Source organism: Pleurodeles waltl, chromosome 5 (assembly GCF_031143425.1).
Source record: "Pleurodeles waltl isolate 20211129_DDA chromosome 5, aPleWal1.hap1.20221129, whole genome shotgun sequence".
Lineage (NCBI taxonomy): Eukaryota > Metazoa > Chordata > Amphibia > Caudata > Salamandridae > Pleurodeles > Pleurodeles waltl.
This window is the reverse complement of record NC_090444.1, coordinates 1,866,885,411-1,866,902,491: the sequence shown is the minus strand read 5'-3', so window position 1 is coordinate 1,866,902,491 and position 17,081 is coordinate 1,866,885,411. Positions and strand designations below refer to the sequence as shown.

At 47.9% G+C, this 17,081-nt stretch overlaps 1 protein-coding gene across 3 annotated transcripts in view; it reads right to left on the bottom strand.

Moving 5' to 3' along the window:
- Window positions 1-17,081, bottom strand: part of MRPL2 (mitochondrial ribosomal protein L2) — a 63,863-nt gene that overhangs the window by 12,766 nt on the left and 34,016 nt on the right. Inside the window, exon 5 of one of the 3 annotated variants that reach the window (XM_069236415.1) lies at window positions 3,964-4,036. The exons of the other annotated variants lie outside the window; for them this stretch is intronic. Within the exon in view, the coding sequence (XP_069092516.1) occupies window positions 3,964-4,036 (73 nt within the window). The remainder of the gene's footprint in view (window positions 1-3,963; window positions 4,037-17,081) is intronic. 3 annotated transcript variants of the gene reach the window in all.

Genomic DNA, 17,081 nt, shown 5'->3' with positions numbered 1-17,081 from the left:
ACCCACCTGAAGAGGTGCAGCAGATATCTGAATTCAAACGATGGAGCTTGACAAAGGCCTACACAGACTTCCAAGTCCCAGGTTTACGTACTTTAGATAAATGAATATTCCTGTGTGTCTCACAGCTGAATTCTTACCCCTAGTTAGGTAGGCTATGAGGCAACCAAGCAACACTATTTGGCAATAGTTCTGAGGACTTTCAGCTATAGAAAGACTAAAACCGATATCAAGTGTGGAACTCAATGTGAAGTCTTCTCTGTGGTGCCTGAGATCACACTGTTGAAAGCATGGACATAAGCAACAGACGTGGCTCTGCAGGTCATGAGTTGGAAACCAACAAGGCCCACTCAGCTTCTCATCCTTAAAGTTGGTAAACTGTGTGCAAAGAATGTGTTAATAGTTACTGCAGTTACTGACGGCGCTTAGAAAGTTCTCGGTGCAAACAACTAGTACTACTAACATAGGAGTAGCCATTTTGAAGATAGAAACAAACCACAACACATGATTTGCTAAAGTGAAATTCAGAAAGACAACTGAAGCTGAATACCTCAGATGAACGCTGGAAACAACGCAAAGGGGAAGCAGCGCAATACATATGGTGCTGGATGTCCCAGGATAAATCTTCTAGGTTAAGAATTAGGAGAAAGCTGCATTGATACTCCGATAAAATGTACATTACGAAGAGAAAAAATGATTTCTTTAAACATTTTATCTAAACTCTGAATTGGCAGTTCGCTAGATAAACTATGGATATAGAAAGCAGAAACGATAAGCACAACATGTATTCTTCGAAACGGAGCAGGGCCTGGCTATGTGACTGATAAGGACAGGATGAGGATGAAGAAGTTACCAAAACTGGTAGCCTAGGAAGGAGTAAAGAACACTGCAGGAAATTGACTCCATTTTTTAATTCATTTTGGAAATCATGCCTTAGTTCTATTAGATGTTGATGTGTGTGGCAGGGCTTTCCTGCATACAACCCTCACTTAACTGCATGTAAACGTGCAGTCCTTTAAAGTTTGTTTCTTTGTTGCAAAGTTGTTTCTTCTTTGGAGCAGAGCCGCTGTCCTCGGGAGTTCTTGGTCCTTTTAGAGCAGGGTAGTCCTCTGAGGCTTCAGAGGTCGCTGGACCCTGTGGAACGCGTCACTGTTGCAGTTTTTCTTGAAGTGGGGAGACAGGCCAGTAGGGCTGGGGCCAAAGCAGTTGGTGTCTCCGTCTTCTCTGCAGGGCTTCAGGTCAGCAGTCCTTCTTCGTCTTCAGGTTGCAGGAATCTATCTTGCTTGGTTCTGGGGGCCCCTAAATACTCAATTTAGGGGTGTGTTTAGGTCTGGGGGGTTAGTAGCCAATGGCTACTAGCCCTGAGTGTGGCTACACCCTCTTTGTGCCTCCTCCCTGAGGGGAGGGGGGGGGGGGGGGCACATCCCCAATCCTATTGGGGGAATCCTCCATCTGCAAGATGGAGGATTTCTAAAAGTTAGAGTTACCTCAGCTCAGGACACATTAGGGGCTGTCCTGACTGGCCAGTGACTCCTTGTTTTTCTCATTATCTCCTCCGGCCTTGCCGCCAAAAGTGGGGCCATGGCCGGAGGGGGCGGGCATCTCCACTAGTTGGAATGCCCTGGGGTGCTGTAACAAAGGGGGTGAGCCTTTGAGGCTCACCGCCAGGTGTTACAGTTCCTGCAGGGGGAGGTGAGAAGCACCTCCACCCAGTACAGGCTTTGTTCCTGGCCACAGAGTGACAAAGGCACTCACCCCATGTGGCCAGCAACATGTCTGGTGTGTGGCAGGCTGGCAAAACTAGTCAGCCCACACTGGAAGTCGGGTATGTTTTCAGGGGGCATCTCTAAGATGCCCTCTGGGGTGTATTTCACAATAAAATGTACATTGGCATCAGTGTGCATTTATTGTGCTGAGAAGTTTGATACCAAACTTCCCAGTTTTCAGTGTAGCCATTATGGTGCTGTGGAGTTCGTGTTTGACAGACTCCCAGACCATATACTCTTATGGCTACCCTGCACTTACAATGTCTAAGGTTTTGCTTAGACACTGTAGGGGCATAGTGCTCATGCACCTATGCCCTCGCCTATGGTATAGTGCACCCTGCCTTAGGGCTGTAAGGCCTGCTAGAGGGGTGACTTACCTATGCCACAGGCAGTGTGAGGCTGGCATGGCACCCTGAGGGGAGTGCCATGTCGATTTAGTAATTTTCTCTCCACCAGCACACACAAGCTGGCAAGCAGTGTGTCTGTGCTGATTGAGGGGTCCCCAGGGTGGCAGAAGACATGCTGCAGCCCTTAGAGACCTTCCCTGGCATCAGGGCCCTTGGTACCAGGGGTACCAGTTACAAGGGACTTACCTGGATGCCAGGGTGTGCCAATTGTGAAAACAAAGGTACAGTTTTAGGGAAAGAACACTGGTGCTGGGGCCTGGTTAGCAGGTCTCAGCACACTTTCAAATCATAACTTGGCATCAGCAAAGGCAAAAAGTCAGGTGGTAACCATGCCAAGGAGGCATTTCCTTACAGGGGCTTACTCGAACAGCCAGATTTGAGTCATTTGGAATTCCAAAGGTTAGGTAATGGTCTGGAGGTGTGTGGGGAGGCGGTTTCAGGTTTTTGCTGCGATGTGAGAGAAGAAGCGTCGTCCACTTCTGCTTCGGTATATTCGGGGAGTACGGGCAAGTGAAAGGGAGACAGACCATCGTATTCTTGACGGTTGGTGTGTACAGCCGTGTGTGCATGGGTCAGCAGCTTGAATTGGCACCTCTACTGTACGGAGAGCCAGTGGAATTGCGTAAGGTGGGGTGTGGTGTGGGTTCGTTGGGAAGGCGGAGGAGAAGTCTGGCTGCGGCGTTCTGTATGGTCTTAAGTCTCTGGGGGAGGTGTGCGGCGAGTCCTACGTAGAGGTGGTTATCGTAGTCCAGTCAACTGGTGATGAGGGCCTGTATCACTGTGCAAGTGTGTGCCCCTCAATTTTGCAGATAAAACATAGCCATAGTGTTGTCTGTGTAGACAAAAAAAAACTAGAAAAAGTGCTCGAAGACCAAACTGCATAGCCAGCAATTCTAGGTGGTTGATATGGAGGTCCTGTTGCGTGGGTGTCCACAAGCCATGGATTGTGTGATCTTGCATATGCGCTCCCCATCTGGTAAGCAAGGTCTGTGTAGTGAAGGTCTCCTGCAAACTAGGTCTATAAAAGATCGCCCTGAAACAGGTTGCTGGCATTCCAACACTGCAGAGAGCGACGTGTACGGCACCAGATCAAATATTTGTTCAAGCAGCCCCTATCCTGATATATGGGTCGCTGCATCTGTGCGCACCAGTCCATCCCTCGTCTCCATCGGTGTAATGAAGGGGGGCACTCAATGCCCAACACATGAGAATGTCTCTTCGCTGTAAGTAGACCTGTACCCATAAATGTTTGGAGTGCCCGAGAGCAAAAAAAAAAATTTTTTAATGGTACTGCTAGCTGACAGAGTGTACGAGATCGCATTGTTTCTTTAGCAGCAAATTAGTTGTACAATAAACAAAAACAAATATAGCACAAAAGCTGCAGAGAAGAATCTTCTGTTCTACTGGAAGGAGAACTAAATGTGGTGATTAACAGTGCAAGGCCATCCAGCTTTGCTCAGAATACATTTGGAAGGAAGAAGAAAGCTGGTCAGCGTTGCTCGCCTTTCGAGGGCGACTCGGACAAGGACGTTGTTCAAGCTTTACAATGCAGATATGAAGTCTAGACGCGAGCCCCGCCCCCTTCCACAGGGAAGAGGATGTAAAGAGTCACGAGCACTGGCTGCCTGAAGGGCACTTATGACAATCTGACGCATGTTGGCCGTTTGTCTAATTTAGAGACGAGCACAACAACAGTTGTTTTATTAATTCAATGTACACGAGGGCATTCTTATAGCTTTGGGGGCCTGGAAGAGCCTGAATTGTCCCACTTGTAGGCGTCTGATGGTTCGTACCTGCGATAATACTGTAATTGGCAGCGGCCAGGGCGACGCGACCGGAAGTGGCCTCCTGACGAGGGACCTGCCACTTTAAAAAAAAATACAAATTAAGCACTGCCTGAAAGCTTCTTTTTTTATTGAATGTATATGGGGTAGCTACACGGTTTGACATGGTTGGGGAGATGACTAATTATACAACTAATGCAATAATCATGAGGCTGATAACATATACACGGAGGTGTTAACAAGGATTAGTCTCATTTGTTATAAGTAGTAGGGGTGCACAATGGTAAACGCAATTTTCATTTGCTGTATATAATGCTTCCTGAAATTACCATGATAATTAGCATCATTCCGATACATAAGGTTTGTACATAACAAATAGTGAGTTCAATACCAACAACTGTGTGTCTACTCTGTTCAGGGGCTCGGCTGAGGGTTCAAGCAGAATCTCTGGCAGGGATGTCCAACTCAACAATCCGAATCTACATGAGCCTAACGCGTCACGGAGAAGGCACCACTGTCTGTCCTCTTCTGTGCTGAGGGGGTCACTGTAGGAGGCTGGACTGGCTTGTAGTGAGTACCAAGGGGTACTTGCACCTTGCACCAGGCCCAGTTATCCCTTATTAGTGTATAGGGTGTCTAGCAGCTTAGGCTGATAGATAATGGTAGCTTAGCAGAGCAGCTTAGGCTGAACTAGGAGACGTGTGAAGCTACTACAGTACCACCTAGTGTCATATGCACAATATCATAAGAAAACACAATACACAGTTATACTAAAAATAAAGGTACTTTATTTTTATGACAATATGCCAAAGTATCTCAGAGTGTACCCTCAGTGAGAGGATAGGAAATATACACAAGATATATATACACAATAGCAAAAATATGCAGTATAGTCTTAGAAAACAGTGCAAACAATGTATAGTTACAATAGGATGCAATGGGGAAACATAGGGATAGGGGCAACACAAACCATATACTCCAAAAGTGGAATGCGAACCACGAATGGACCCCAAACCTATGTGACCTTGTAGAGGGTCGCTGGGACTATTAGTAAATAGTGAGAGTTAGAAAAATAACCCTCCCCAAGACCCTGAAAAGTGAGTGCAAAGTGCACTAAAGTTCCCCTAAGGACAAAGAAGTCGTGTTAGAGGAATAATGCAGGAAAGACACAAACCAACAATGCAACAACTGTGGATTTCCAATCTAGGGTACCTGTGGAACAAGGGGACCAAGTCCAAAAGTCACAAGCAAGTCGGAGATGGGCAGATGCCCAGGAAATGCCAGCTGCGGGTGCAAAGAAGCTTCTACTGGACAGAAGAAGCTGAGGTTTCTGCAGGAACGAAAAGGGCTAGAGACTTCCCCTTTGGTGGACGGATCCCTCTCGCCGTGGAGAGTCGTGCAGAAGTGTTTTCCCGCCGAAAGAACGCCAACAAGCCTTGCTAGCTGCAAATCGTGCGGTTAGCGTTTTTGGACGCTGCTGTGGCCCTGGAGGGACCAGGAGGTCGCAAATTGGACCAGGAGAGAGAGGGGACGTCGAGCAAGACAAGGAGCCCTCTCAGCAGCAGGTAGCACCCGGAAAAGTGCCAGAAACAGGCACTACGAGGATGCGTGAAACGGTGCTCACCCGAAGTCGCACAAAGAAGTCCCACGTCGCCGGAGAACAACTTAGGAGGTCGTGCAATGCAGGTTAGAGTGCCGTGGACCCAGGCTGGACTGTGCACAAAGGATTTCCGCCGGAAGTGCACGGAGGCCGGAGTAGCTGCAAAAGTCGCGGTTCCCAGCAATGCAGTCTAGCGAGGTGAGGCAAGGACTTACCTCCACCAAACTTGGACTGAAGAGTCACTGGACTGTGAGGGCCACTTGGACAGAGTTGCTGGATTCGAGGGACCTCGCTTGTCGTGCTGAGAGGAGACCCAAGGGACCGGTAATGCAGCTTTTTGGTGCCTGCGGTTGCAGGGGGAAGATTCCGTCGACCCACGGGAGATTTCTTCGGAGCTTCTAGTGCAGAGAGGAGGCAGACTACCCCCACAGCATGCACCACCAGGAAAACAGTCGAGAAGGTGGCAGGATCAGCGTTACAGAGTTGCAGTAGTCGTCTTTGCTACTTTGAGGCTACTCCTCCCCTGCCTTCACACCATTTTCCAAAGGGAGAGGGTGTCACACCCTCTCTCAGAGGAAGTTCTTTGTTCTGCCATCCTGGGCTAGGCCTGGCTGGACCCCAGGAGGGCAGATGCCTGTCTGAGGGGTTGGCAGCAGCTGCAGTGAAACCCCAGGAAGGGCAGTTTGGCAGTACCAGGGTCTGTGCTACAGACCACTGGGATCATGGGATTGTGCCAACTATGCCAGGATGGCATAGAGGGGGCAATTCCATGATCATAGACATGTTACATGGCCATATTCGGAGTTACCATTGTGAAGCTACATATAGGTAGTGACCTATATGTAGTGCACACGTGTAATGGTGTCCCCGCACTCACAAAGTTCAGGGAATTGGCTCTGAACAATGTGGGGGCACCTTGGCTAGAGCCAGGGTGCCCTCACACTAAGTAACTTTGCACCTAACCTTTACCAGGTAAAGGTTAGACATATAGGTGACTTATAAGTTACTTAAGTGCAGTGTAAAATGGCTGTGAAATAACGTGGACGTTATTTCACTCAGGCTGCAGTGGCAGGCCTGTGTAAGAATTGTCAGAGCTCCCTATGGGTGGCAAAAGAAATGCTGCAGCCCATAGGGATCTCCTGGAACCCCAATACCCTGGGTACCTCAGTACCATATACTAGGGAATTATAAGGGTGTTCCAGTAAGCCAATGTAAATTGGTAAAATTGGTCACTAGCCTGTTAGTGACAATTTAGAAAGAAATGAGAGAGCATAACCACTGAGGTTCTGGTTAGCAGAGCCTCAGTGAGACAGTTAGGCACTACACAGGGAACACACACATATAGGCCACAAACTTATGAGCACTGGGGTCCTGACTAGCAGGGTCCCAGTGACACATAACAAACATACTGAAAACAGGGTTTTCACTATGAGCACTGGGCCCTGGCTGGCAGGATCCCAGTGAGACAGTGAAAACACCCTGACATACACTCACAAACAGGCCAAAAGTGGGGGTAACAAGGCTAGAAAGAGGCTACTTTCTCACAGTCACACACACCACTCTCACTTCGAGATCCAACCAGGTGTGTCCCCTTCCCCAGATTGGGAGATTTATGACAACTGAATGCGTAAAATTTTACTGTGGAAAATTGAATATATTTAAACTACTACGTTTTGCATTGGTATAGTGTGGAATTTTTCATTAAAGTGTGTACTGTTCATACATATTTTTGAATATTAATTACTTCTTTGAAAGGTTAAGCTTGTAGTATTTCGAACACATTGACATAAAGATGAACACAAACAACATTGGGCAATAATAAAAACTGTTGTTGAGACTTACAAAATAAAACTTTATCCCTGTGAAAAAGAAACAAATAAATGACAACCGACTCAAAAGGTTAGAATAACCAGTCAATTTACAGGAGATTTTGTGAAAAACTAAATTTTGAAACATTGCTTTTAGGCTAAAGCAATAAACAAATTGCAAAAACTGCATTAAGCTCTAAAATAGGGTCTGATACAGAAAAAGGGCAGCCGAGTAACTTTAAGGACAGGAGTCGTAACATGCCTTGGACATCTGCTGCTTCACGCATTTTATTGCATGCCATTTAATTTTCCCCAGTGCCCTTTGCAATCTCCAAGCTCACTGCAGGTGCTGCACATGTAGCCTGGAGTTTAAAAGAAGGACCTAGATGCTTCCAGAAAGAGGTTACCCAAATGTGTACCCCAACCCATAGGCGGCTATGTTGCGACTCTGCAGCGGATTGAAAATGCACAGAAACAGCACTCTGACCAAACCACTGGTGGGAAAGCTGGCTTTCCGCCCTCACATCTACACCACGCAGAATCCACCATAACTCAGGTCCTTGGCTTCCCAAAACAGAGTGTGGGTGCTGGACCATGTTTGCCTCTTGCGAGGTCAGAAGACCATTTGCTGGTTGGCTGGTGGCTACACTGGGCAATGTGTGTATATCGGCAAAAGGTGGCGTCTTCTGTTGCTGTTGTCTTGTGTAGATCGATGACATGCATGTCCTTAGTTCTTGTGTTCCTGAAATAGTGATAACTGAACGGCACAGGGTCATCAATGCTCGTTCCTGGTATCTAGAGGGTAAGGTGCCCAAAAGGGAGTACATTCTGCAATTCACCAGTGCAAGCTGCAGTACAGCAGCACTGGTGACTCTCAGCACAAGTAACAAACAAGAGACCTCAGCAGGTGTGTTACACCTTCGAACCATTGAAGGACCCGAGACCCAAAGACCAGGCCTCACCGTCCTTACACAAAGACATGAACTTTGGGCAACCCACAATGAGAATACCTGTTTATTTACTATGAACATTAAACACTGCAGAAGTGAGGACTGAGCAATTCCAGATGTGCTGGAAAGGAAATGTCCCCTGCATGGTGAACAGGCGCGTCACCCTGTCCTGAGTGACGTGAGTGCACGTGACAATTGTACTGTGGTTTCTATTTGCCAGCTATCACACTAATCTAGTGGTTCCCAATCTGTGCCCTGTGGCACCCTGGTACACCATAGAAACTAGCCACTCCCAAAGAGTTTACCTCCCTCCGTTTCGCTCAGAACCCACCAAGATCATCTGCGGCGTACCTCAAGGCTCATCGCTCAGCCCGACACTCTTCAATGTCTACATGAGCCCCCTCGCCGACATCGTACGCAAGCACGACATCATCATCACCTCCTACGCCGACGACACCCAACTTGTACTCTCCCTCACCAAGGACCCCGCCAGCGCCAAGACCAACCTACAAGAGAGTATGAAGGACGTCGCAGATTGGATGAGGCTCAGCCGCCTAAAGCTGAACTCTGAAAAAACGGAAGTCCTCATCCTCGGCAACACCCCGTCCGCCTGGGACGACTCCTGGTGGCCCACGGCCCTCGGCACCGCACCGACCCCCGCAGACCACGCCCGCAACCTCGGCTTCATCTTGGACCCTCTTCTCACCATGACCAAGCAAGTCAACGCCGTGTCCTCCGCCTGCTTCCTCACTCTCCGCATGCTCCGTAAGATCTTCCGCTGGATCCCCGCCGACACCAGAAAAACCGTGACCCACGCCCTCGTCACGAGCCGCCTGGACTACGGCAACACCCTCTACGCCGGGACCACAGCCAAACTCCAAAACCGCCTGCAACGCATCCAAAACGCCTCGGCCCGCCTCATCCTCGACGTACCCCGCAACAGCCACATCTCCGCACACCTGAGACACCTGCATTGGCTCCCAGTCAGCAAAAGGATCACCTTCCGTCTTCTCACCCACGCACACAAAGCCCTCCACAACAAGGGACCGGAATACCTCAACAGACGCCTCAGCTTCTACGTCCCCACCCGCCCCCTCCGCTCCGCTGGCCTCGCACTTGCTGCCGTCCCTCACACCCGCCGCTCCACGGCGGGTGGGAGATCTTTCTCCTTCCTGGCGGCCAAGACCTGGAACTCCCTCCCCACCAGCCTCAGGACCACCCAGGACCACTCCGCTTTCTGGAGACTCCTAAAGACTTGGCTGTTCGAGCAGCGATAACCCCCCCTTTCCCCCCTAGCGCCTTGAGACCCGCACGGGTGAGTAGCGCGCTTTATAAATGTTAATGATTTGATTTGATTTAGCCAGGGGTGGGCGTACCAAGCACACAGTCTGGGAACCACTGATAGTAAGCAAACATATGCCACTGGTTGTGTTCACATTTAAAGCTAGTTTAAGCAATTGAGTTCCAGAGACTCGTGGCCCTGAGGAGCAAAATCAATAGAAAAGAAGCTTTGTAATCACTTACCAACAATAGCACATGGCAGAAACATGCACAGGGAAGAAACGGAGGTTCCAGTAGACAAAACTAACGCGGATTTCCCAAGAAGCTGATCACTCTACTCCAAATAATTCTAAAATCAACTGCCAGAGGACTCAGTGTTACCTAAATGCATGCAAACATCCCCAGTATCTGAAAATATGCCTGCAATGGCTCTAAAGGAATAAATATTAAATGAGCCCGATAACATCCACTTTCCATTGAGCCTTCCCACTACATCTGAAAAAGCTACTGACGGAGCTGCACAGTTCTCTCTTGAACTGTGCACAACGTGCATTATTCGTTACACTTGGGTATATGATAGGTGAAGCAGTTGTAAGGAGTGTGCTATTTATTAGTAAGGTTTTTGATGTGGAAAAATATAGAACTTGCTATGGGCGTGACAACATCAGTGATAAAATCATTTAGGATGTTTTGCAATAATATGATTTTCATCTCTCTTCATGGGGGTCGAGATTGGAACTGGATGTTCAATCAATCAATATTTGTAGAGCACGGCTACTCACCAGTGAGGGTCTCAAGGCGCTGGAGGGGGGGGGGAGGGCCTCATCCGAAGAGCCATGTCTTGAGGTTCTTCCTAAAGATGGTGAGCGATGGGCTTTGTCCGAGGGGCAGGTTGTTCCAGCTCTCTCCTGCAGCATAGGTGAAAGATCGTCCTCCGGTGGTGGTTTTGCAGATGCGAGGGACGGTGGCCAGGGCCATATGGGCAGAGCGGAGGTATCTAGTGGGGGCGTGGAAGGAGATGTGGTGGTTCAGGTAGACTGCTCCTGCATTGTGTATGGCCTTGTGCGTGTGGATGAGAATATTGAAGGTAATTTGGTTCTCGACCGGTAGCCAGTGGAGGGATCTCAGGTGTTGGGAGATGTGTTCTTGGTGACGGAGGTTCAGAATGAGTCTGGCGGTGGTGTTCTAGATGAGTTGAAGTTTTTTGCTGTTCCTAGTTGAGGTGCCGGCATAGAGGGCTTTGCCATAGTCAAGCTTCCTAGTAACTAAGGCGTGGGTGACTGTCCTGCAACAGTTTGCTGGGATCCATCTGAAGATCTTCCAAAGTTTGCGGAGTGTGTGCCAGCAGGAGAAGACGACAGAGTTTACCTGGCGGGTCATGGATAGGGAGGAGTCGAGGATGATTCCTAAGTTGCGGGCATGCTTGGTCAGCGCTGAGGGATGTGGGCCACCAGGAGTTGTCCCAATGCTGAGGTGGCGTTTCAAAAGATGATGAGCTCCGTTTTGTCGGAGTTGAGCTTGAGGCAGCTTTCTCTCATACAGGTGGCGACGGCTTCCATTCCTGAGTGAAAGTTCCTTTTGGCCGTGTCCAGGTCTTCGGTGAGGGAAATGATTGAGTTGTGTCTCATCTGCATATAACACGGTGTTCATACTGTGGCTTCTGATGATGGCAGCAAGAGGGGCAGTGTATATGCTGAACAGTGTGGGACTCAATGAAGATACTTGGGGGACTCTGCAGTTGACTCCTGTGGGTCTGGAGGTGTAGAGCGGGAGTCTGACTCTGTGTCCTCCCAGAGAGGAAGGAGCAGATCCATTCCAGGGCTCGTCCACGGATTCCTATGTCGTGGAGTCTCGTGTGCAGAGTGCTGTGGCATGTCGAATGCTGCAGAGAGGTCGAGGAGTAGGAGTGCTGCGGTATGGCCACTAGGAGTGATCGGATGTCGTCAGTGGCTGCCAGGAGGGCTGTCTCAGTGCTATGATTGCTGCGGAAGCCGGACCGGGAGCTGTCCAGGGAGTTGCTGGCCTCGATGAAATTCCATAGTGGTGTGTTGATTGCTTTCTCCAGTACTTCGGCGGGGTAGGGTAGCAACAAGATTGGCCGGAAATGATTTTGTTCTGATGGGTTGGCCGAAAGTTTCTTCAGGAGAGGGCGTATTTCGGTGTGTTTCCAGTCCTGGTGGTAGGTGCCTGTGCTGATAGAGCAGTAAGGAAAATGTCACTTACCCAGTGTACATCTGTTCGTGGCATGAGTCGCTGCAGATTCACATGCACCCGCCCACTGGGTAAGTGACATTTTCCGTTCGATGGCATCTGTCGCTGTAGATACACATGCTGTGCATAGACTAGTAAGCAGTTATCTCCCCAAAAGCGGTGGTTCAGCCTGTAGGAGTTGAAGTAGTTTGAAATAAGGTTCTTAGTACAGCCTGACCTACTGTGGCTTGTTGTGCAGATAACACATCTACACAGTAGTGCTTGGTAAATGTATGAGGCGTAGACCATGTTGCTGCCTTACATATTTCGTTCATTGGAATATTCCCTAGAAAGGCCATGGTAGCTCCTTTCTTTCTGGTTGAGTGTGCCTTTGGTGTAATAGGCAGCTCTCTTTTTGCTTTAAGATAGCAGGTTTGAATACACTTAACTATCCACCTAGCAATGCCTTGTTTTGAAATTTGATTTCCTGTATGAGGTTTTTGAAAGGCAATAAATAGTTGTTTTGTCTTCCTAATTTGTTTTGTTCTGTCAATGTAGTACATTAGTGCTCTCTTGATGTCTAATGTATGTAGTGCTCTTTCAGCTACCGAATCTGGCTGTGGGAAGAACACTGGTAATTCTACTGTTTGATTCAAGTGGAACGGTGAGATAACCTTTGGTAAGAATTTTGGATTTGTTCTTAGAACTACCTTATTCTTGTGTATTTGAATAAATGGTTCTTGTATGGTAAATGCCTGAATCTCACTCACCCTTCTTAGAGATGTGATGGCAATGAGAAATGCAACTTTCCACGTTAAGTATTGCATTTCACAAGAATGCATGGGTTCGAAAGGGGGACCCATGAGCCTCGTTAAGACAATGTTGAGGTTCCATGAAGGAACAGGTGGTGTCCTTGGTGGTATAATTCTCTTTAGGCCTTCCATAAACGCTTTAATGACAGGTATTCTAAATAGGGAAGTTGAATGAGTAATCTGCAGGTAAGCAGATATTGCGGTGAGATGTATCTTTATGGAAGAAAAAACTAGATTTGATTTTTGCAAGTGTAGTAAATATCCTACTACATCTTTTGGAGATGCGTGTAATGGTTGAATTTGATTGTTATGGCAGTAACAAACAAATCTTTTCCATTTACTTGCATAGCAGTGTCTAGTGGATGGTCTTCTTGCTTGTTTTATGACCTCCATACATTCCTGTGCGAGGTCTAAGTGTCCGAATTCTAGGATTTCAGGAGCCAAATTGCTAGATTCAGCGATGCTGGGTTTGGATGCCTGATCTGTTGTTTGTGTTGTGTTAACAGATCTGGTCTGTTGGGTAGCTTGACATGAGGTACTACTGACAGGTCTAGTAGTGTTGTGTACCAAGGTTGTCTTGCCCATGTTGGTGCTATTAGTATGAGTTTGAGTTTGTTTTGACTCAATCTGTTTACTAGATATGGAAGGAGAGGGAGAGGGGGAAAAGCGTACGCAAATATCCCTGACCAGTTCATCCATAGAGCATTGCCTTGGGAACACTGGTGTGGGTACCTGGATGCGAATTTTTTTCATTTTGAGTTTTCTTCTGTTGCAAATAGGTCTATTTGGGGTGTTCCCCAAATTTGAAAGTAAGTGTTCAGTATTTGGGGGTGAATTTCCCATTTGTGGATTTGTTGGTGATCTCGAGAGAGATTGTCTGCTAGCTGGTTTTGGATCCCTGGAATAAATTGTGCTATTAGGCGAATGTGGTTGTGAATCGCCCAATGCCATATTTTTTGTGTTAGGAGACACAACTGTGTGGAGTGTGTCCCCCCCTGTTTGTTTAAATAATACATTGTTGTCATGTTGTCTGTTTTGACAAGAATGTATTTGTGGGTTATCATGGGTTGAAATGCTTTCAACGCTAGAAATACTGCTAACAGTTCTAGGTGATTTATGTGAAACTGCCTTTGATGTATGTCCCATTGTCCTTGGATGCTGTGTTGATTGAGGTGTGCTCCCCACCCTGTCATGGAAGTATCGGTTGTTATGACGTATTGTGGCACTGGGTCTTGGAAAGGCCGCCCTTTGTTTAAATTTGTACTGTTCCACCATAGAAGCGAGATGTATGTTTGGCGGTCTATCAACACCAGATCTAGAAGTTGACCCTGTGCATGTGACCATTGTGATGCTAGGCACTGTTGTAAGGGCCGCATGTGTAACCTTGCGTGTGGGACAATGGCTATGCATGAAGACATCATGCCTAGGAGTTTTAATACCATTTTTGCTTGTATCTTTTGTGTTGGATACATGGCCTGTATTACCTTGTGAAATGTTTGAACCCTTTGTGGACTTGGAGTGGCTATCCCTTCTGTTGTGTTGATTGTCGCTCCTAAGTATTGCTGTGTTTGGCACGGCAAAAGGTGTGACTTTGCATAGTTGATGGAGAAACCTAGCTTGTGAAGGGTCTGTATGACATACTTTGTGTGATATGAACACTTTGTTAGCGTGTTGGTTTTGATTAACCAGTCGGCTAAGTAAGGGAACACGTGTATTTGCTGCCGTATGATATGTGCAGCTACTACTGCTAGGCATTTTGTAAAGACTCTTGGCGCGGTTGTTATTCCGAATGGCAACACTTTGAATTGGTAATGTATTCCTTGGAATACGAACCTTAGGTATTTCCTGTGTGAAGGATGTATCGGTATATGGAAATACGCATCTTTTAGGTCTAATGTTGTCATGTAGTCTTGCTGTTTGAGCAGTGGGATTACGTCTTGTAATGTGACCATGTGAAAGTGGTCTGATTTGATGTAGGTATTTAGTGTTCTGAGATCTAGTATTGGTCTCAGAGTTTTGTCCTTTTTTGGTATTAGAAAGTACAGTGAGTAAACTCCTGTGTTTTTCTGTAGAGTTGGTACTAATTCTATTGCGTCCTTTTGCAGTAATGCTTGAACTTCTAGTCCTAGAAGATCTATATGCTGTTTTGACATATTGTGTGTTTTCGGTGGGACGTTTGGAGGGAATTGGAGAAATTCTATGCAATAACCATGCTGGATAATTGCTAAGACCCAAGTGTCTGTTGTTATTTCCTCCCACGATTTGTAGAACTGGCTTAGTCTTCCCCCCACTGGTGTTGTGTGAAGGGGTTGTGTGACTTGTGAGTCACTGTTTATTTTGAGGGGTTTTGGGACCTTGAAATTTTCCCCGATTTCTTGGGAATTGGCCTCCTCTGTATTGTCCCCGAAAACCTCCCCTTTGATATTGTCCCTGGTAGGTACGTGGTCTTGTTTGTGAGGTGTTGGTTTCTGTGGGTTGACCTCGAAACCCTCCCCTAAAAGGTGTTTTCCGAAATGTGCCTCTGCTCTGCGGGGAGTACAGTGCGCCCATGGCTTTGGCTGTATCGGTGTCCTTTTTTAGTTTTTCAATGGCAGTGTCCACCTCTGGCCCAAACAATTGCTGTTCATTAAACGCCATATTGAGCACAGCCTGTTGTATTTCAGGTTTGAACCCAGATGTGCGCAGCCATGCGTGTCTCCTTATTGTGACTGTAGTGTTTATTGTCCGTGCAGCTGTATCCGCTGCATCCATGGAAGACCGTATCTGATTGTTCGAGATACTTTGTCCCTCTTCCACCACCTGTTGCGCTCTTTTTTGGAGCTCATTGGGTAGGTGTTCGATGAGATGTTGCATTTCATCCCAATGAGCCCTGTCGTATCTCGCCAAGAGTTCTTGCGAGTTGGCGATACGCCACTGATTTGCTGCTTGTGCTGCAACCCTTTTTCCCGCTGCATCAAATTTGCGGCTCTCCTTGTCCGGAGGTGGTGCGTCGCCTGATGTATGCGAGTTGGCTCTCTTACGAGCTGCCCCCACAACTACTGAGTCCGGTGTCAGTTGTGTTGCAATAAATATAGGGTCTGTGGGTGGTGCCTTATATTTTTTCTCCACCCTTGGAGTTATAGCTCTGCCTTTAACTGGCTCCTGAAATATTTGTTTCGAGTGCCTTAGCATTCCCGGGAGCATGGGAAGGCTTTGATAATGGCTATGGGTGGAGGACAGGGTGTTAAAGAGGAAGTCATCCTCAATAGGCTCCGAATGTAGTGATACATTATGGAATTCGGCTGCCCTAGCGACCACCTGTGCATATGATGTACTGTCCTCAGGTGGTGACGGTTTAGTTGGGAAAGAGGAAACACGGAGCGAAAAGGAACACGTCCGAACCCGATGGCGGAAAAAAAACAATCTAAGATGGAGTCGACGCCCATGCGCAATGGAACCAAAAGGGGAGGAGTCCCTCGGTCTCGTGACTCGAAAAGACTTCTTCGAAGAAAAACAACTTGTAACACTCCGAGCCCAACACCAGACGGCGGACTGTGCACAGCATGTGTATCTGCAGCTACACATTCCATCGAACATTGTGTTACAGAGCTCAGGCAAAGGATGCACTGGCTCTGCTGTATATGTGGTGTGTCCAGGGGTCAGTGGGTTACGGTGCGAGGATTTTCAGGGAGGAAGATGTCGTCCTGGATCTTGTAAGGGAAAAAGGAGGCGAGTTTGTCGCAGAGGTCCTGTGACGGGGGATGCTGATGGCTGCCGAGGTGGGATCTGTGAACTTGTTGATGACTGAGAAGAGTTCCTTAGAGCTGTGTTCTTTGGAGTTGATGTATTCCCTGAGTGCGTACTTCTTGCGTTCTTGATTTTTCGTCAGTGGGCGGAGGTTGCGGCTCTGAATGAGGCAAGGTCTTCACTGGATTGGCTGTTCCTCCATTTTTTCTCTAAATGTCTGAGGGTTCGCTTTGATTCTTGGAGTTCAGGGGTGGACCAGCTGGCTTTCTTAGATATGCATTTGGCCGATGTCAGCCAGAGTGGGGCTAGAGCGTTGGTGCATTCGGTGATCCATGTATTGAGACTGCGCGCTGCTGTGTTAGCATCGTCAGAGGGGGGAGGAGGGAATTGGACAACGATGAGGTGAGTTGCTCGTTGGTGATTTTGTTCCAATTCCGGTGGGGGCCATGGAGGTGCGGCTGCAGCTGCTGGGTGCAGTGATTGTGAAGTGTATGCAGCGGTGGTCGGTCCAGTCTGGGGTGGAGATGGTCTCGATGGTGATATGGTTGCTTGTGGTGAAGATGGGGTCCAGTGTGTGTCGAGACCAGCTGTCTGAAGCTGAAGGTGGCGAGGTTGTCGAGTACAGCGTTCGTGTCAGTGCGGTCCTCGAGGTGCAAATTCAGGTCGCCAAGGAGGAGGTAGTTGATTGTCACTAGGGCATGGGGGGTAGCGATGTCTACGACACAGTCTCTGAAAGCTGGGTGGCCTGTACTCCAGGGTG